Here is a 21518-nt window from a genome sequence, read left to right as displayed (position 1 = left end):
GAGAAGCTAAATGGGGAGAAGGAACTTTCAATGTGTAAAATCCAGTAGATAAATAACTCAACTCCCTCCTCCCCCCATCCATCTCCTCTCTCTCTTTCTTTCCTCCCTCTCCCTCCCTCTTTCCCCTCTTCCTTTCTTTTCCCTTTCTCTCTCCTTCCCTCCCTCCCTCCCTCCCTCCTTCCTTCCTTCCTTACTTCCCTGCTTATCCTTTCTCAATCCTTCTACATCTCCCAAACTTCCCTTTCTCAATAGATGCATTGCCTCCTTGCTTTATTGAAACAGTTGATAATATCAGTTGCCTAAAAATGCCTCATCTTCACCCATCTATCTTCTCTTGTATATGAGGAAATGATCTTCTTGCCAGGGCTGACCTCTCTACTTGTGTCCTGGATCATATTCTGTCTCATCTCCAATAGCTGCCCCAAGTGATTATTCCCTATTACTCCTTCATCTTTAATATACCGACTCCCTCCCCATCACCACAAAAATTCTCAGACATATTCTAAACTTTAAAAACATTCAGGGGGAGGCCAGGTGGTGCAGTGGATGAAGCACCAGCCCTGGAATCAGGAGTACCTGGGCTCAAATCTGGTCTCAGACACTTAATAATTACTTAGCTGTGTGACCTTGGGCAAGCCACTTAACCCCATTGCCTAGTAAAAACCTAAAAACAAACAAAACAAAAAACCATTCAGTTGACTTGTAAGCAGATATACCATAGTTTTACTTCTTTTCCCTGCAAAAGTCAGAGAAAACAATTGTCTTCACTTCCTCACGACTAATTTCCTTTTCAATTCTTTTTGGTCTTACTTTCAACCTCACCACTAAAAGTGCTCACAATCTCTTAATTGCTTTATCTGTTGGAGGTTTTTTTTTGTTGTTTTTTTTTTTTTTGGTTTCCATTCTACTTTGTGTCTTTTGTGTCTCTGCATCTTTTGGTACTACCGAACACTTTCTTCTACTTACAATCTCTCTTCTTCCTTGTTTTCCAAATTCAATCATGATTCTCTTCCTGCTTGTCTGAACACTCTTTTTCAGACTCCTTTGTTAGGTCGTCATCATCCATATACCATCGCCTAAACTTTTGTGTCTCCAAAGATAATATATTCTTTCTAATTCAATAGCATCCACACACAAGATCCCTGTGGGAAATGTACTCAACTACTTAAAGTAAATATATATGATTCTAGCCAAAATCTGGGATACACTCTTACACAAATACAGAGTTTGTGGGGGAAGATGAACATCTTAAAGAACCATAGTAGTGAGATATGTGTATAGAGAATGTATGTGACCTAGAGTTACCTCCTTAGCCTGCACCCAGGAAGACCTTTTCTTCCTTAGCAGAGTCCTTATGAAGTCATCTTTAGGTTTACCCCTCTACTAGGGAGAATTTATGTATTTATCACAAGGGTTTGTAATCTCTAAAACTTCCATCATCTTTGAGAGATTGTCTTTCTACCTCTCAACAGATGCTTCCTCTGTTGTCAGTCATTACCACTGGCAAAATTTGCTGTTGACTCTGTTTGCCAATGGGATCTCTGATGGTTTCTACTATCTCATCAGTCACTTAGACACGTTCATTTCACGGAGTCATTCACTTAAGATCAGGAAAAAAAACATACAAGGGGGTAGCTAGGTGGTGCAGTGGATAGAGCACTGGCCCTGGAGTCAGGAGTACCTGAGTTCAAATCCAGCTTCAGACACTTAATAATTACCTAGCTGTGTGGCCTTGGGCAAGCCACTTAACCCCATTGCCTTGCAAAAAAAAAATAAAAATAAACACACAAAATAGAAGCAGTATATGTTCAGGGATCCAAGGTGTCTAGATGTGGGGAGAAAAGTAGCTAGCTTCACTTAGCTTCTCATAGCTCAAAGTTGTATTTCTCACCTAAAAGCTTCCAGGGAAGAAAAAGAGAAACCATTTATTTATTTGAATTTTTGGGAGAACCCTCAATTCTTGATTAGCAACTCATGAGTTATCAGTCTTTCCAGTTTCTCAACCTATTTATTAGAAGACTCTTTGTCCTTCCAAAGTACCAGTTGCTAGTACCAGCATATCTAGAAACAGGGATCCCAGGTTGAATTAGAACTGAGTGGGGAATATGACATAATAAGGGAAAATCTGAATGTGTTCTAAGAGCTATTATGCTTAATTATTTGGAAAGATATTAATTGCTCATGCTTGGGACATGCTAATGTAATTAATAATTATATTCAAATTAATTTACAGATCTAGCTCCATTCTAATCAAACTATCATGGAATTATTTATGGTACCAAGCAAAATAATAAGAAAATACATATGGAAGAAAAAATCAAGAGCATAATGGATAATACATTTTTAAAGGGAGAAATGAAGAGGGTCTAGCAATACTAGATCTCAAACTATACTTAAACTAGGATAATCAAAACTATTTGTGGGGCGACTAGGTGGCATAGTGGAGGGGCAGCTAGGTGGTGTAGTGGATAAAGCACTGGCCCTGGAGTCAGGAGTACCTGGGTTCAAATCGGTCTCAGACACTTAATAATTACCTAGCTGTGTGGCCTTGGGCAAGCCACTTAACCCTGTTTGCCTTACAAAAACCTAAAAAAACCCAAACTATTTGTTACTGGTTAGAAAGTAAGAAAATTAACAAATGAACAGATTAGGTAAACAACTCAGAAGTAACTGAGCAGTTAGTATAGTATTTGATAAATCCAAGGAAACCAGCTACTTGGGAAAGGACTCTATTTGAAAAAACAAACACTTTTGGGAAAACTGGAAAGCATCTTGGTAGGAATTAGTTTTGAATTAAGGTCTTATACCATATGCCACAGCAAACTCCAAATGGATACTTGATCTAAGAATAAAAGGTGATATCTTAAAAGAATGGGGGGGTGAAGAAGATTCTTTTTTTAAAATTTTATTTATTTCAGGCAATGGGGTTAAGTGATTTGCCCAAGGTCACACAGATAGGCAATTATTAAGTGCCTGAGGCCAGACTTGAATCCTCCTGATTCCAGGGCCCATGCTCTATTCACTGATCCCAGTGGATAGCTGCTCCCAGAAGATATCTTTCATAACTGTGTCTAGAGGGAGAATTTTCACCTTAACAAAGTCTAGTCATGACCATAAAAGATAAAATGACAATTTTGATTACATAAAGTTGAAAAGCTTCTGCCAGGCAAAATATGCACAATTAGAAAGGAAGCAATAGGGTAGATATTTGCAAAAAAATTTACAAAATTACAAAAAATTTCTCTAAGCTGTATAAATAACATACAAGAACAAGAATCCTTCCCCCAATAGATAAGTGGTCAAAAGATATAAACAGGCAGTTCTTCAATAAAGAAATCATATTATTATGCTACTGATCTCCAATATTAATAGAAATTCAAAGTAAAACAACTGGGAGGTTCTACTTCCCAACCATTTGACTGGAAAAAAATGACAAAAAAAAAAAAGAAAATATCTGTTCCTAGAGGAAGATAGACAGTACAGTGGATACAGGTCTCTGAACCTGGAAACTGGAAGATATGAGTTCAAATTTAGTCTCAGACACTTGTTATTTGTATGAACTGGGCAAAGCATTTAACGTCTTCCTGCCTCAGTTTCCTCATCTGTAAAATTAATAACATTTTCTTTCCAGGGTTCTTGTGGGGATCAAATGAGATAATAATTGCAAAGTGCTTTGCAAACCTTAACATGCTCTGGAAATGCTATCTATTAATATTAAAGCATTGTTAGCCATATTGGAACTCTTCCCCCAAGTCACTAAACTGAATTAATAGCAAAAAAGATTCATATGTACGAGAATATAGATAACATTTTTTCCTCAAATTTTTTTCTCATTTTTTTTCTTCAGATACATGGACCAAATACAATGTCTGACAACACTGGAGGAAAAGACTAATTTTATAGGTTGCTATTCTTTTTGTTGTTGTTGGTTTGCAAGATGAGGTTTAGTGACTTGCCTAAGGTCACACAGCTAAGTAAGTATTAAGTAAGTATTGAGGTCACATTTGAACTCAGGTCCTCCTGACTTCAGGGTTGGTGCTCTATCCACCGCATCACCTAGCTGTCCCCATATAGGTTACTATTCTTAAGAGAAGCCTTTGGTAGGATCTTATTGGTTCAGGGAAGTAATTATGGAAACAGAACAACAATATTTACTTGATTTTTAAGTGTCAAATAAACAGCAGGTGACTAGCTAACAGCTGGTGAGTTGATTCCCACATCAGTGTTCATAGCGTATCACTATCATTGCTGGCATCTTGAACAGCTAATTTTATATAGTCATTCAAATAAGTATTATATGTCATGGATAGAAGCATTTTTTTGTTATACCAAAGAGCTGGAAACTAAAGAAAAGCCTATCAGTTGAGGAGGCCTGTGAAAAGTATGGCATATAAATGAAACAGAATATCAATGTCCCATAAGAAATGCGATAAATATAATGGATACATGAAACTATGGGAAAAATTGTATGAAATTAACAGAACCAAAAGAAAAATGGTCACAATGAACACAATGATAATATGAAGAGAAACAACTTTGAAAGGGAAACAACCAAAGACTGATGAAACTTTAAAAATACTCCTCAGAAAATAAAAATATTTGCAGATGAGGACAGAGAAAAAGTAATTTCATTACTACCTAGTTAAACTTTTTTTTTAGGTGCAAGCAATTTTATTTTCCTCAAATTTAGCAATCATTTTAAACTGTACAAACATAAAACAAACAGTGCAACTATAAAAACTTTTAAGGTGACATGCATATTTTAAGGTGCAGCTGGATTGGGATGGGGGAGGTGCTATCTTTTGTTGGCATCTTCTGCATTCGATACCTTTTTTCTCTAGTTCCTTAAACAAAAGCAATTAGCCAGGAAACTTCACTTGGAATGCTGAAGTGAGAGTTGAATACCCTGAAGTCTGATTGCACAACTATGTGTGACAAAAGAGAAAAACTCCCTTGCCTCCACCCCAGTGAAATAGGGTAATGAGATGGAGGGTTAGAGTAATGCAGGGCTGGGCAGTCAGGCTGGGAATAAATGGATCAACGATGATGTTTATGAGGGTTTCATTTTTGTTGTTTTGTGGTTACCACCCTCTTGGTTCTTAGTTCTTCCATCTTTTCATTCATTTTTTGAGCAAATTATTTTCAATATTACTACCTAGTTAAACTTAATACATATATTTCTTTTAAAAATTGTATGTGGGGGGGGGGGGCGCAGCTAGGTGGCTCAGTGGATAGAGCCCTGGCCTTGGAGTCAGGAGTACCTGAGTTCAAACGCGGCCTCAGACACTTAATAATTACCTAACCGTGTGGCCTTGGGCAAGCCACTTAACCCCATTGCCTTGCAAAAACTAAAAAAAAAAAAAAAAAAAAAAATTGTATATAGGGGGCAGCTTAGGTGGTGCAGTGGATATAGCATAGGACCTGGAGTCAGGAGGACCTGAGTTCAAATCTAGTCTCAAACATGTAATAATTAGCTAGCTGTGAAACCCTAGGCAAGTCACTTAACCCCACTGCCTTGTGAAAACTAAATAAATAAAAAATAAAAATTGTATGAAATAGATTTGTATACTTTTATGTATTCCAATTTTCTTTTCATTGTACAATGAACTATTTGTTTTTATTGATAATTGGAAATATAAATTAACACTAAATATGCTGTAGCCATGTAACAATGAATCACATGCCAAAAATGGCATAAAAGATAGCATTGAATAGCTATATGACTAGTGAGGGAGATGCTTCACACTGGTAGAATGAATGAGGGGTGAAGGCTCCCAACATGTTTCATGAACTCTCAGTGGATGACTTACAGAAATAGGCAAGAAGAGTCATAGAAGTTGATTTTTTTTTCAGTGGTTTATGATTTGCCCAGGTAGAAATATAGCACACACCCACTGGGATGTTGATGAAAGTGAAAGTAGCCAGGATGGAGTGGAAGAGTAACTGATCTCAGAAACTGGCCTTTTGAAGCCAGTTTAATATTATATAGCAAAGGGCTCTTACCTTAGCCTCCAATGTACTCCCCTCCCATAAAATCCTCTTTTATTTGTTGCATTTATTGTTTGATTGATTGATTCTCCTTTACCCCCCCCAAAAGCGTTTGACCTAATAGAGCAAAATGTAGCCTTAAAAACTCTACTCCAAGTGATCATCTGTGCATAACTTAAAATCACACAAGATACTTTGACAATTTTATCCACAGAGACAGCTTTGGTCACTGATATTTATTATCACAAATCAACTAGAGCTTAATTAAGCAGATATATGGAAGACAGATTCTTTTTATGTGATGAGATGCTTTGGGTCCAGTCATTCATTCCCATTTCAACTTCTTCACAAAACACATTGGATATTAGATCTCTACACTATTCTTTGGTTCTCTCTCTCTCTCTCTCTCTCTCTCTCTCTCTCTCTCTCTCTCTCTGTATGTGTGATGCCATACCATTTATACTCCTAGTATTATAGAATCATTGAAATGAATTGACATCCATTAGATGATATCTAGTCTGGTGCCATAATTTTATTGATGAGGAAAATGAAGTCTACAGTGGATGACATGGGTAACATAATTTGTAATTTGCAGGGCTAGAATTCAAACCTAGATAGCCCCTAATTTCAATTCTAGTGATTTTTATCATTTTACTTTTTCTGCTATAGTACATTATATTATTTCTTTTAAAAGTTATATGTATATAACATATATATATATGATAAGCAGATATGCTGAGTACAATGTTAGCATATAAAAAGTGCTTAATGCCTGCACAAGAAAGAGTCAAAGAGAAAAATAGAGAGATGCTTTTAAAACAAACAAAATAAGTTAAACTGAAACAAAGGAAAACATTAAAACCCAAGAACATAGCAGTCACATCTGACTGAATATGTGATATTCTATCACTGTAGTTCTCTAAGAGTAGAGATGACATTCATCTTTACTCTCCACCACAAAGATTGTTGAGGGGTTTTTGGTTTTGTTTTTTGCAAAGGCATTGGGTTAAGTGACTTGCCCAAGGTCACAGAGCTAGGTAATTATTAAGTGTCTCAAGCTGGATTTGACTCCAAGGCTGGTGCCCCATGGGAGTATTTTTTTTGCAATGATTAATAGTTCGGCTATCTTTTAATGTCATTTTTTTTTTTTTTTAGTTTTTGCAAGGCAATGGGTTTAAGTGGCTTGCCCAAGGTCACACAGCTAGATAATTATTAAGTGTCTGAGGCCAGATTTGAATTCAGGTCCTCCTGACTCCAGGGCCGGTGCTCTATCCACTGAGCCACCTAGCTGCCCCTTAATGTCATTTTAATATCATTATAGTCATTGTGTTCTCTTAGTTCTGTTTTTATTACATAAAATAACGCATCACTTTATACCAGTCTTCATACTTCTTTGAATTCATACAATTTATCTTTTTATTATTTATTTATTTTTTAGGTTTTTGCAAGGCAATGGAGTTAAGTGGCTTGCCCAAGGCCACACAGCTAGGAAATGATTAAGTGTCTGAGGCCGGATTTGAGCTCAGGTACTCCTGACTCCAGGGCCTGTGCTCTATCTACACCTAGCTGCCCTGATACAATTTATTTTTGGGGCAATAAAATTCGATTGTGTTAACATTCCAGCCATTCTCCAACCAATGACTACCCACTTTGTTTTCAATATTTTGCTATCAAGAAGATTATTTCAATGAGTATTCCAATGCTTTTCTATCTGAAGTAAAATTTAGATAAATTGAACTTAGTTAAAAGAGATCACAGAATCATAGATTTTTCAGAATCTAGTGTTGGAAGGAACATAAGTCATCTTAACCAATAACTGGATTAAAAATCTCAATATGATAGACTTAATGATTATGAATCAACATATACTCCCTATTTTAGCTAAAAAATCTGTTGGAAGCATATTTATTACTTTACAAACATTTTGCTTAAAGAGAGTTTTGGATGAATAGAATTCCTCCAGCTACATAGAAAGAATTTCTCTGATTCAAGCAGTTTTCAACCTACATTTTTGTATCAATAAACTAAAGATGAAGAAATTCTACAAGCAAGAAAAGGAGAAAAGTGAATGTAACTTGAGACTCAAGCCTAACAATTTGCAATAGAATCTCATTAGTGGAGAGAATGTGCAGGGGTGGAGTAGGCAGAGCTTGGGAAGGTAGAACTTTTTTCTCTTACTTCTGGCTTCTAGAGAGGACATCTACACTTCTTCTTGGGGGGAGATCTTTAGAGGGAGTTAAAGCCACTGGGAAGAAGTCTAACTGGAGAGGAACCAGAGCCTCTGAGCATGGTCTTATTTCTAGCATACCATACTGGAGACTTCAGGGAATTTTGCCTTGAGTATGACTGAGGACTCTGTCCTTGGTTGAGCTGGGACAACTCATTCTTTCTGTGTACTATTCGATATGATCAAATCTGTATAACTTGTGTTTGCAATCAGACTGTTTAAATGTTTATTTGCTATTCACTATTGTGATGAGATATCTTTCATTTACATTGTATCTATCTAGTTCATTGCATTTTATTTCCCCTATTAGAACATGAATTCCTTGAGAAAGGAACTAGGTTTTTGTTTTTCTTTTTACTATCAGGATTTACTACAGAGTTTCTACCTGGTAACTGCCTAGTAAATATTTGTTGATTGCTGACTAATTTGTGAGAAAGCTCATTTCCCTTTTTTGAATAAGCTAGGAGGGCATCTGGGTGGTACAGTGGCTTAGAGTGTTGGGTTTGGAGTCCAGAAGATTCATTTTCCTGAGTTCTAATCTCCTGTCTCAGACACTTCCTAGCCATGTGATCCTGGTCAAGGCACTTAAATCTGCACGCCTCAGTTTCCTCATCTGTAAAATGAAATAGAGAAAGAAATGGCAAACTACCCAGTATCTCTGCCAAGAAAACCCCAAATGGGGTCACAAAGTGTCAGACACAACCGAAAAGAACCGAACAACAAAAAAGGGAGACATGGTATATATTCTGTGAATCTTTGTCCAATGGATTGCTAAAGCAATGATCATGTATTTATTCTGGGCAGCTAGATGGCACAATGGATAGAATTCTGGATTTGGAATCAGGAAGACTCCCCTTTCTGAGTTCAAATCTGGCCTCAGACTCTTACTATTTATGTGATAGGTCACTTACTCTTTTTACCTCCGTACTTACTTCTTACCACCAGTTTCTAGTATCTTTGCCAAGAAAACCTCAAATAGGGTCACAAAGAGTTGGATTCAACAACTATAGTTAGAAAGTTTCCCCTCATATCAAGCCCAGATCTACTGTGTGTACAACTTCTACTGGAAGGTGCTCCTCTTTCTGCTCTCTAATGCCAGTCAGACAACATTTAATTCTTTCTCCATATTTGAAGACAACTATTGTGTCCCCTGCAGTCTTTTCTACTCCAGACTTAACACGTTTTACTTGTTCAACCTAGTCTCTTATAGTAAGATCTGAGACCCTTCACCACAGTCTTCTTTGGATACTCTCCAGTTTTTTCTGTATCATCTCACAATGTGGATTCTGGAATTGTACTCAGTTCTGCATTTTATCTAATCAAGGCAGAGTACAAGTGAATATAAGACTTATCAACTCGCAATGTAGATTCCAGAACTGAACTCAGTCCTGTATTTTATCTGATCAGGGAAGAACACAAAAGAATACAAGACTTAATATCTTTCACTTGATCAATCTAGTCTCTTATTGTAAAATCTGAGACCCTTCACCATGCTCCTCTCTGGATACTCTCCAGCTTTTCAGAATCATCTCACAATGTGGACTCCAGAACTACACTCAGTTCTGCATTTTATCTGATCAGGGCAGATTACAAGATTACATTATTTCTTCCTTAATCCTGAATTAAGTTAAATGACTTGCCCAAATTCACACAGTTAGGTAATTATTCGTTGTCTGAGGTTGAATCTGAATTCAGGTCCTCCTGACTCTAGGGCCAATGCTCTATCCACTGCACCACCTAGCTGCCCCTACTCTGCCTTCCCTGATGAAACCTCAGATGGATACAATGAACTTTGTTCTTTTTTTCTTACCTTTTTTTTTTTTTTTTGACTCATGTTGAACTCGTGGTCAAGAATTCCTATTTTCTTTCAAATAAATTAATATTTAATGGAACATTTTCTTATCTTGTACTTGTGAAGTTATTTTTTGAATCCAAGGACAAGACTTTATATTTGTGCCTATAAATTGCATTTAATTAGAACTGATATACCATCAGAATCTTTTAGAATACTCTTGGATCCTGATTCTCTTGTTTAGTATTTTTTAGTATGTTTAACCTTTTTTCTCTTAGCTTTGGGTCATGTTAAAATTTGGTAAGTCTTACTTCAGTGTTTGCAAATAGTCTTATTCTTATTTTGTGGCTGGGGAAATTGAGTCATGGACAAAAGAAGTCAACTTACTTGAGGTCACATTCCTAGGATTCCAGCTCAAAACTTGAATCACTTTAGTCCAAAGACAGTGATTTTTCTAGTATATCACTGCAAGATCCCAGAAGCCACTTAAACTCAGGACTCTGGGCTACAAAGTCTTAGGTTACTTTATACTAGATAGTGCCATAACCCTTAGGAATTCTGCCACCTCTTCTCCAGGCATTACCCACAACCTGGGGACTCCTCAAGTGCCTCAGTTTTTCACAAAGGTCACATCAGGAAGTGAGGTAGATCTGACAAGTCTATTTAGAGTCTCATAGTACAGAGTATCAGGCCTGGAGTTAGGAAGACCTGAATTCAAAAACCAGCCTCAGATATTTAGCTGTGTGACCCTGGGCAAATCACTTACTCTCTTTCTGCCTCAGTTTTCTCATCTATTAAAAGGGTAACAATAATTAACACCTACTTCTTAGGGTTATTGTGAGGAAAAAGATATAATATTTATAAAGTGATTAGCACATATAGAAGGTATTTAATAAAGGCTTCCTTCCTTCCATCCCTCCTTTCCTTTCTTCTTTCCTTTCCTCCTTCCTTCCTTCTTTTGCTTCTTTCCCTCTTCCTTCTTCTCCTTGATCCCACCTTTCTTCCTTCCTTTCTTCCTTACTTCATTTTTTCTTTTCTTCCATGGCTTCCTTCCTTTCCTCCTTCATTTCTTATTTTGCTTCCTTCCTTCCTTCTTTCTCTACATCGTTCTTTTCTTCATTTTTTCCATCCTTTCTCCCTCCCTTATTTCCTTCCTTCCATTGTTTCCTTTCTTATTTTGCTTCTTTCCTTTCCTCTTTCCTTCCTTATTTTGCTTCCTTCCTTCCTTCTTTCCTTCCATCCCTATTTTCTGCCTTTCTTCCTTCCCCTTTCCTTTCTCCCTCCTTTCTTTTCTTCCCTTCCTTCCTTCCTTCCTTCCTTCCTTCCTTCCTTCCTTCCTTCCTTCCTTCCTTCCTTCCTTCCTTCTGCTTGTTCCAGGTACCTAGTTACACAACCTTGGTTGTTCCCTGCAGGTAGCCTCAAAAGCCAAATATGGGCCAATGTGGAAGACAATTCTAGGCCCGTATACCAATGTGAATCTGGCCAGTCCATCATTGATGGAGCAGCTGCTGAGGCAGGAGGGAAAGTACCCCATGCGCAGTGACATGGCTCTCTGGAAGGAGCATCGTGATATTCGAGGACTGACCTATGGACCCTTCACCAAGTGAGCCTGGGGACACAGGGATGGAAGGGACTTTGGTCATTGCTGGCTTTAGTGTAACCAACCAGGGTTCCTTTGGCTAAGGATAAATGAATGAATGAATGAAGTTTTTATTAAACATTTATTTAGTGTTGGAAGGCACTGTGCTAAAAACTAGGGGTCCTGCTCTCTAGGTGCTCACACTCTAGTTGGGGAACAACTCCTATGGCAAATTTCAGCTGCAAGTCAGATGAAAAAGTTCCATAGTCCTTAGAGTGTAGCTACAAAACAGATCGCCAAAGTCTCTTCTTTGAAATTGTTCTTGCTGATAAAATTATATTGGTTTCTGATGTATGTGCCCATTGACCTGACACCAAGCCAAGAAAGGAATGTTTAGGTTTCCTATAGCAGATGCTCACAAGCCAGATGCATCCTAAGATTATAGGCTTGGACCTGTAAATGACCTTAGAAGTCATCCAGCCCAATCTCATCCAGAGCCAGAATTGAAACCCAAGTCCTCCAACTCTGAATTTAGTATTTCCTTACTGTACCTTGATGATTCCTCTAGACAGCATTTGTTTGATTGAAAACATACATTTTTCAAGTTTTGGTTGAATTCATGATTTAACATATCTGACTAAGGTTATTAAAATGCAATATCCCCTTAAGTTACTAGTCAGAAAGTCATCAATTTTATTAAAAAAGAAAGAAAAAACATTTGCAGAAAGCCTATTCTTGTTAATAACAACTTAAATTTATTTAGTGCTTTGCATCTAGGGGGCACAGTGCAAAGGGGCGCCAGACCTGGAGTCAGGAAGACTCATCTTTGTGAGTTCAAATCTGTCTCAGACACTGATTATCTGAGCAAGTCACTTAATCCTGTCTGCCTTAGTTTCCTCATTTATCAATTGAGCTGGAAAAGAAAGTGGCAAACTACTCCAGTATCTTTGCCAAGAAAACCCCAAATAGGGTCACAACTGAACAACAACAAAAGCTTTCAAGTGACTTTCCTGACAATAACCCACTAAAGTATATCATGAAACTGCTATTATTCCCATTTTACAAAGGTTGAAACAGATAAATCAATCCATAATAAGTGAGAGAGCTCAAATCCAAATCCTTTGATTTCTAGTCTAGTAGGCTCCATAGCACAGTGCCTCTGGCTAACATTGGTTTAGGTTTATTCGTTTATATTTAATGAATAAAACTCACGGGGCCAATTCAGATGAGGTGGAAAGCTATGCCAAGAGAAGTGAGTTACATTTGGGTTATTTTATGTATTAGCAGCTGAAGGAAATGGAACATAGGGATCTAGATCTACAGCTAGAAGGGATCTCAGAAATCAAAGATCCTCATAAAGTCATAGGGAAGAGGGCAGTGAATTTCTACTTCATAGGGAAGCAATAGGATAACTGAAGCATCATTTGATCAGCAGGATTAAGGAGTTACCCTTAAAAACAAATGTTTTGTTTTTGGTTACTGTACACCCCATCCTCTTTAAGGAATAAAGGATCTTTTCTTTTTCAGGAATAAAGGATCTTCTCTACTCCTGAGAAGTAGAATATTGAGTTACAAAGAACATCTTCCTTCATGTTAAAATGCCTCTGTTTTTGCATGACTATGGTTAAAACTTGCTCAAATCCTTCCATGTTTTAGCAGCATCAGAAGTAAGACTAATTCTTTAAAAGACTACAGTCTTTGGATTGCTTCATACAGGTCAGACAGTTCTCTTTACTGCAATTTGGAGAGCCTAGGGTGGGAGAAGCATAATTTGGTTCAGAAATAATCATCCAATTAGGCCAACCAGGTGACACAGTGGATGCCATACTAAGCTTGGAATCAGGAAGACCTGAATTCAAATGTTGTCTCAGACACCTACTCCCTGGGTGATCCTGGTCAAGTCACTTAGCCTCTGTAAAATGGGAATATTATAAAATCTATCTGTTAAGGTTATTATGAGGATAAAATGAGTTAAAATTTGCAAAGTACTTAAACCTATATGTGCTGAGTATCATCATCATCATCATCTTTGGCTGAGCACAGCCTGCTCCATGAATGAATGGAAATCATGAAATTAAGCTCCTGATATATATCTATCCCTCTGTGAGATCTTAAGCAAAAACAATATGTGGATAGGGATTCAAAGCATTTTAACCAAAAAGACTATTTTGATTTAAAAATTTAAAACATGCTTCCCCTATTGCTCTCTTCCCTTCTCCTCATAGGGTAGGAGTTAGAGTATCAAGTCCTGGGTGTCTTCTTTTGAGAATGAGGCAGCTAGGTGGTTCATTGGATGGAGTTCTGAACTTGGAGACAGAAAGAGCTGAGTTCAAATATGACCTCAGACACTTACTAGCTGTGTGACTCTAGGCAAGTCAATTAACTCCATTTGTCTCAGTTTTCTCAACTGTAAAATAAGCTGGAGAAAGAAATGGCAAACCACTGAAGGATCTCTGCTTAGAAAACTCCAAATGAGATCACAAAGAGTCAGGCACGGATGAAAAAGACTGAACAGTAACATTTCAGGAGACACAGACTTTTGGATTGTGATCTCCCTGAGTAGAGGGGGATATGAGAGAGTGAATGGGTGATGGTGGGGTGTGGGGAGGATATCTTCCCTTCTTGAATACTTAGACAGTGTTAGTGCTCTCAGTTTCCTAACCTGTGCAATGAGTGTTTGGGATTGGATGCCTCTAGATAACTACCTCTAACTACTCTATAAACCCCTAGCCCTATTTGGCCCTTAAATCATCTCCATGGTATTCATGGCCATCCTTGACTCTACCCCCATTTCATAACCCTGTTCTCCATTCCCATGCAAGTTCCTATGATCCTCTCACCCCTTCTCACCCCCTTTTGCCCCATGCCTTTCCACCCACAGGCAAGGGGAACAGTGGAACCAGCTTCGTCAGGCACTGAATCCACGGATGTTAAAGCCATCTGATGCTGCCCTGTATACAGATTCCTTGAATGAAGTGGTAGGAGACATGCTGGTTCGACTAGAAGATGTTAAGGCAAAGAGCCCTTCAGGGGACCAGGTGCCTGATGTTGCTCATTTCTTCTACCTCTTGTCCTTGGAAGGTATTTGGGGCTAGAGGGGGCGAGATGAGGAAAAGGAAGTTGAGATTCAAGGAGAGGAGTGGTAACCACCACCTTCCATGTCCATTTATCTACCCTCTTTTACTTCTCTTCTGATAAACCTAGTTATTTCATATATCCTGTTCGAAAAGCGAATTGGATGTTTGAAGTCATCCATCCCGCCAGAGACAGAGATCTTTTTAAGGTCGGTGGAGCTCATGTTCAAGAACTCTGTCTATGCTACTTTCCTGCCAAAATGGACGCGTGGCTATCTTCCTTTTTGGGATCGTTATTTGGAAGGCTGGGACAACATCTTCTCTTTTGGTAAGAGGGCAGGGACTGGGGTTGGGGTTTGGAACCAAACTGATCATTATGGAAAGGCTATCAAGGGAACTGTAGGTGGTGGTTCAGCCCTCTTCTGCGTATTTCTATCAGGAGCTCCTGACTAGTCCCAGGGGCTGAATGGAAATCATTTGCAGTAGCTTTGATTTGAGGTCATGACCTTGGTTCCTGGAAGTTGCATATCCTTGACCTTTCCCTTCCTACTACCTTTTGGTCTTCCCAGGGAAGAATATGATTGAACAGAAGCTCAAAGAGATTGAGGCCAAGCTAAAGGATGGGAATTCTGACAAGATCCAGGTATCTGGCTACCTGCATTTTCTTCTGACCTCTGGACAACTCACTCCTGATGAAGCCTTAGGCAGCTTGGCTGAATTGCTCTTAGCTGGAGTGGACACGGTGGGTCTGAGGGTCTTAATGGGAAACAAGTAAACAAATCACAGAGGGATGAACTTTTCTATCCTCTTCCTACTAATCCCTAAAGATGCTTTGGTTACTTGTATAACCTAGAATTACAGCTTTAGAAGAGAGCCCAACAGGTAGGTCTACACTGAAACCATCCAGAATTAATTTTCTTTGGCTTTTAAAAGGCATTGGATCACAAATCTAGAAACCTGAGTTCATGTCTTTTTCATCATTTTATTTATTTCTAATGTCTAATTTGTACTTTTTGACTTTTTTTCTTCCTAAATTTTGAGTTCAAAATTCTCTTCCTCCATTCTCCCTTCTCCAACTCACTGATAAGACAAGAGAAATTTTATCAATTATAAATGTGAAGTAATATAAAACATATTTCCATATTAGCCATATCACAAAAAGCAAAAAGTAACATATAGAAAATGATACTTCATCTGTACTTATAGTTCATCAGTTCTCTCTCTTGAGGAAGATAGCATTTTTTCGTCATGAATTCTTTTGATATGTCTTGTATCATTGTATTGATCAGAGTAGACAAGTTTTTCATAGTTGATCATCATTACACATTGCTGTTACTGTGGACAATGATCTCTTGGTTTTGCTCACTTTACTTTGCATCAGTACATGTAGGTCTTGCTATATTTTTTTTCTGAAACTACTTTCTTTATATTTATTTATAGGATAATACTATTCTGTCACAATCAGATGCCACAGCTTATTCAGCCATTCCTCAATTGATGAGTGTCCTCTCAATTTCTAATTCTTTGCTACCACCATAAGAGCTACTACAGATATTTTTGACTCATAGGTCCTTTTCCTTTTCCTTTGATCTTTTTGGGGTACAGACTTACTAGTGATATTGCTGGGTCAAAGGGCATACATAGTTTTATAGTTGAGTATAGTTAAAAATTGTTCTCCAGAATTCATAATTCCACCAAACAGTGTATCTATTTTTCCTCATCTCCTTCAGCATTTGTCATTTTCAATATGTACAGTGGTATCTCAGGTTTTTAAATTTGCATTTCTCTAATCAATATTGATTTAGAGTATTTTCCCACATGACTATAAATAGCTTTGATATCTTCTTTTTTCACTAAAAATGGGTTTTAATTATTTATTTAATTATTTGATATATTTTCATAAATTTTTATATATATATACACACATAGTACTACTTGTCTGTATTTTAAGCTATTGCATTATGTGTCAACTAGGTATAGTTCCTTTGTCACAATATTTTATAGTCTTAAAGTAGAATGACAGAAATAAATTCTTTTGTGTAGGATATGTAACTTCTTGTTTAGTGGTATAGAAGAAATAACACTGCATTTGGATTCAAATCCTGGTTCTATTGCTAACTTTTTTTAAAGAAAGATTTTATTTATTTTGAGTTTTACAGTTTTCCCCCAGTCTTGCTCACCCCACACAGAAGGCAGTTTGTTAGTCTTTACATTGTTTCCATGGTATACCTTAATCTAAGCTGAATGTGATGAAAGAGGAATCATATCCTTAAGGAAGAAAAATAAAGTAAAAGAGATAGCAAAATTATATAATAACTTAATTGAAGGTAATAGTCTTTGGTCTTTGTTCAAACTCCACAATTCTTTCTCTGGATACAGATGATATTTTATTTTATTTTAGTTTTTTAGTTTTTGTAAGGCAATGGGGTTAAGTGGATTGCCCAAGGCCACACAGCTGGGTAATTATTAAGTGTCTGAGGCTGGATTTGAACTCAAGTACTCCTGACTCCAGGGCTGGCGCTCTATCCACTGCACCACCTAGTCGCCTCCAGATGATATTCTTTATCACAGATACCCCAACACATTGTGCCTGATTGTTGCACTGATGGAATGAGCAAGATCATCAGCCCCATGTTGCTGTTAGGGTGTACAGTGTTCTTCTGGTTCTGCTCAGCTCGTTCAGCGCCAGTTCATGTAAATCCTTCCAGGCTTTCCTGAATTCCCATCCCTCCTGGTTTCTAATAATATAATATAATAGTGTTCCATCACATACTTATGCTACAGTTTATTAAGCCATTCCCCAATTGATGGACATCCCCTTGATTTCCAATTCTTTGCCACCACAGAGCTGCTATGAATATTTTTGTACAAGTAATGTTTTTACCCCTTTTCATGATCTCTTCAGGGTATAGACCCAGTAATTGTATTACCTGGATCAAAGGGTATGCACTTTTTTGTTGCCCTTTGGGCATAATTCCAAATTGCTCTCCAGAAAGGTTGGATAAGTTCATAGCTCCACCCACAATGTATGTGTCCCAGATTTCCCACATCCTTTCCAACATTGATCATTGTCCTTTCTGGTCATATAGGCCAATCTGAGAGGTATGAGGTGGTACTTCAGAGATGCTTTAATTAGCATTTCTCTAATAATTAGTGATTTAGAGCAATTTTTCATATGACTATAGATAGCTTTGATTTCCTCATCTGTAAATTGCCTTTGCATATCCTTTGGCCACTTGTCAGTTGGGGAATGGCTTGTTTTTTAAAAAATTTGACTCAGTTCTCTGTATATTTTAGAAATGAGTCCTTTGTCAGAAATACTAGCTATAAAAATTGTTTCCCAATTTACTACATTTCTTTTGCTCTTGGTTACAATGATTTTGTCTTTGTGCAAAAGCTTTTTAATTTAATGTAATTAAAATTATCTAGTTGGGTTTTTTTTTGCAAGGCAAATGGGGTAAAGTGGTTTGCCCAAGGCCACACAGCTAGGTAATTATCAAGTGTCTGAGACCAGATTTGAACCCAGGTACTCCTGACTCCAGGGTCGGTGCTTTATCCACTGCACCACTTAGCCACCCCATCCAATAATTCTTTTTTTTTTTCTTTTTTCTTTTTTAGGTTTTTGGCAAGGCAAATGGGGTTAAGTGGCTTGCCCAAGGCCACACAGCTAGGTAATTATTAAGTGTCTGAGACAGGATTTGAACCCAGGTACTCCTGACTCCAAGGCCAGTGCTTTATCCACTACGCCACCTAGCCGCCCCCCAATAATTCTTAAATGAAGTCTCCTTTATTTGTTTTCTAGGTCAGTTTTTTTTCCTGATGAGATATTTTATATTTTCTTCTATTTCTTTTTATTCTTTTGACTTTGTTTTATTGTTTCTTGATGTTCCATGGAGTTACTCACTTCCACTTGCCCAATTTTAATTTGTAAGGAAACATTTTCATCTGTGAGATTTTACACTTCTTTTTGCACTTGACCAATTCTCCTTCTAAAGAAGTTCTATTCTTTGGTTCATTTTTGTGCCTTTTTTTTAATGTTAGACCAAATCTGTTTTTAAATATATTTTGTTCTGTATTTTTTGTGTTATTAATTCTCTTTTCATAATTTTCTTACATTGCTCTCATTTCTTTTCCTAATTTTTCTCTATCCTTCTTTACCTTTTTTAAAAACTCCTTTGAGGAATTCTTGTTGTATTTGGATCCAATGAGCATTTTTCTTTGAGACTTTGCTTGTAGCTGTTTTCACATTGTTGCTCTTTTGAGATAGTGTCTTAGTCTTCCTTGTCCTTGTATAGGTTTTTATGATCAAATCTCTCTCTCTCTCTCTCTCTCTCTCTCTCTCTCTCTCTCCCTCTCCCTCTCCCTCTCTTTCTTTCTTTCTCTCTCTCCCTTTCTTTCTTTCTCCTTTTCTTTTTTCCTCTCTTTCTTTCTCTCTCCCTTTCTTTCCCTCTTCCTTCCTTTCTTTCTCCCCTTCTTCCCTTCCTTCCTTTCTCCCTTCCTTCCTTTCTCTTTCTTCCTTCCTTTCTCTCTCTCTCTCTCTCTCTCTCTCTCTCTCTCTCTCTCTCTCTCTCCTCCTTTCTCCCTTTCTTTACTTCTTTCTCCCCCCCCCCCCTTTATTTTTCTTTCTTTCTCATTTTCCCAACCTATTTCTTATCATGTTAAAGTTGGACACTACTTACCTGGGGATGGAGAGATACTGTCTCAAGTTTAAGTCTTTTTTGTGTTGCTCTTTTCAGAGCTAGTTGTGAGAGTTGATAACTTTTTGGTGTTACCAAGGTGTAATCTGGAGAGAGAAGTATGGTTCCTGTTCCCCTGGTCTGTGCTCTGGTCTTCACCAGAAGGACTTCTGCTCCTCTGTAGCTACAAACTTTGGTATTCCTTTCTGACTTGGAACTTTGACCAGGACCCTTGCTCTCTTATGATGACCACAATTATTTCTTTCTGCCCTGGAATTTCAACCCAGAACTGCTAATGGACAATAGAGTTGCTAATCAGTACCAGATACACCTAGTGCCAGCAAAGGACACACTACATTTTTTTTTTTACCAGTTGTTTGACCCCTTTACTGTCTCTCTCTAGACTGAGAATTTCTAAATCTGCTGCTACTGCTGCCACTGTTGCTGTTGGAGCCACTTCTAAGACCCACTTGCTTGCTATTCTGCTGCTGTGGTCTGGCTCCTATCCTGGTAACAGAGATTTCTCTTGCTGATCTCTTGCATTCTTTTAGGCTAGAAAAATGTCTCACTCTGATCTTTTGTTGCTCCAAAATTCTATTTGAAGAATTATTTTAAAGCTTTTGGAGGGGAATGTTGGGAGAATTTGACTGGGTTGCTGTCTTTAATCTGCCATCTTGACTGCCTTCCAAGTTCATGTCTTGAGCCAACAACTAATTCATTGTGTATGACCTTGACCAAGTCATTTGTCTTCCTTAAGCCTCAGCTTCCTCATCTATAAAATAAAGGACTTGATGATCTCAAACCTTAGGGTTCTAGCATTCTTTTTTCTCCATTTAATAGTACTTTATTTTTTCAAATTTTTCCAATTATCAACATTTATAAGATTTTGAGTTCCAAATTTTTCTCCCACCCTTCCTTCTCTTCCCACTCCCCAAGACAACAAGCAATGTGATATATGCTCTACATGGACATATCTCCAAATTAGTTGTGCTGTACAAAAAAGGAAACAAAAAGGGAAAAAGTTACAAGAAAGAAAAAAAAGTGAAAATATTATGCTTAGATCTGCATTCAAACTCCATAATTTTTCTCTGGATGTGGATAGTTTTTTCCATCACAAGTCCTTTAGAATTGTCTTGGATCATTGTCCTGCTAAGAAGAGTTAAGTTTATTATAGTATAAAGTTCAAACCAGCGTTTGATCATTAGAAGATGACTTTTGACATCATGACTTTCTCTTGCTACTTGTTTTAAAATCACTCTTCTCATTATATGAGGTGGCCCAGAAGGAAGAGTGCCAGGGCTAGAGTCAAGAAGGTCTCCATTCAAATTCAACCTCAGACAACTTCCTAATTGTATGACCCTAGGATAGTCACTTGACTTTTGTTGATCTTAGTTTCTTCATCTGTAAAATGTAATACCTATCTCCCAATGAGGATCCAGTGAGACAATAATTATAAAGGACCTAGCACAGGGCCTGTCATAAAAACAGTTATATAAATGTAAGTAACAATCATTATTATTATTATTACTCTTTTGAACATGATCTCCAAGTTGGTCTGCTCTGACCCTTCATAACTTCGATAGCCATGCTAATGCATAAAAACTATAATATGCTCAGCATCTTGTAGCAGTCAAGGCTGTTTTGGGGTATTGGAGTCAGAAAATCTGAATTTGAGGGCAGGCTCAGACACATATCAGCTGTGTGACTTGTTCACTTCAAATCATTTAGATTCTGAATCTCAGTTTCCTTACCTGTAAAATTGGGAAGTGTCAATATTCGCATCACCTACATTCTAGGGTTGTGGGAACAAAATTAGACTGTGCTCATTCCTCCAAATGACTCCAGCCAGCTAGCCCTCTCAGCTGGCCATTTTCCTATAGCCACCCTTGCTCAATCCTAGACAGCCCTTTCATGTGGTCTCCCTTGTCTTTGCTTCCTCCTAGACTGCCAACACGTTGACTTGGGCCCTTTATCACTTGGCTCAGGATCCAGCTATGCAAGAAGAACTGCACAAGGAGGTGGTGGGGGTGGTGCCCCCTGGGGAGATACCCCAGTACAAGGACTTCGCTCGCATGCCTCTGCTCAAAGCAGTGCTTAAGGAAACTCTTCGGTGTGATTCCCAGCCTTTAAAGTAGAGTAGGGTCTAAAAAAGACCCTAGGAAAGAGTAGGGAGGCTAGGAGG

The 21518-nt window shown here is 37.9% G+C and overlaps 1 protein-coding gene across 1 annotated transcript in view; it reads left to right on the top strand.

The window, feature by feature from the left end:
• The window catches only part of CYP27A1 (cytochrome P450 family 27 subfamily A member 1), a 36398-nt gene that overhangs the window by 12684 nt on the left and 2196 nt on the right, over window positions 1-21518 (top strand). Inside the window, exons 2-6 of the mRNA XM_074191341.1 lie at window positions 11420-11610; window positions 14468-14667; window positions 14791-14988; window positions 15230-15402; window positions 21280-21446. Of these exons, the coding sequence (XP_074047442.1) occupies window positions 11420-11610; window positions 14468-14667; window positions 14791-14988; window positions 15230-15402; window positions 21280-21446 (929 nt within the window). The remainder of the gene's footprint in view (window positions 1-11419; window positions 11611-14467; window positions 14668-14790; window positions 14989-15229; window positions 15403-21279; window positions 21447-21518) is intronic.

This window comes from Macrotis lagotis, chromosome 6 (genome assembly GCF_037893015.1).
Source record: "Macrotis lagotis isolate mMagLag1 chromosome 6, bilby.v1.9.chrom.fasta, whole genome shotgun sequence".
Lineage (NCBI taxonomy): Eukaryota > Metazoa > Chordata > Mammalia > Peramelemorphia > Peramelidae > Macrotis > Macrotis lagotis.
This window is presented reverse-complemented; position numbering and strand designations above follow the sequence as displayed.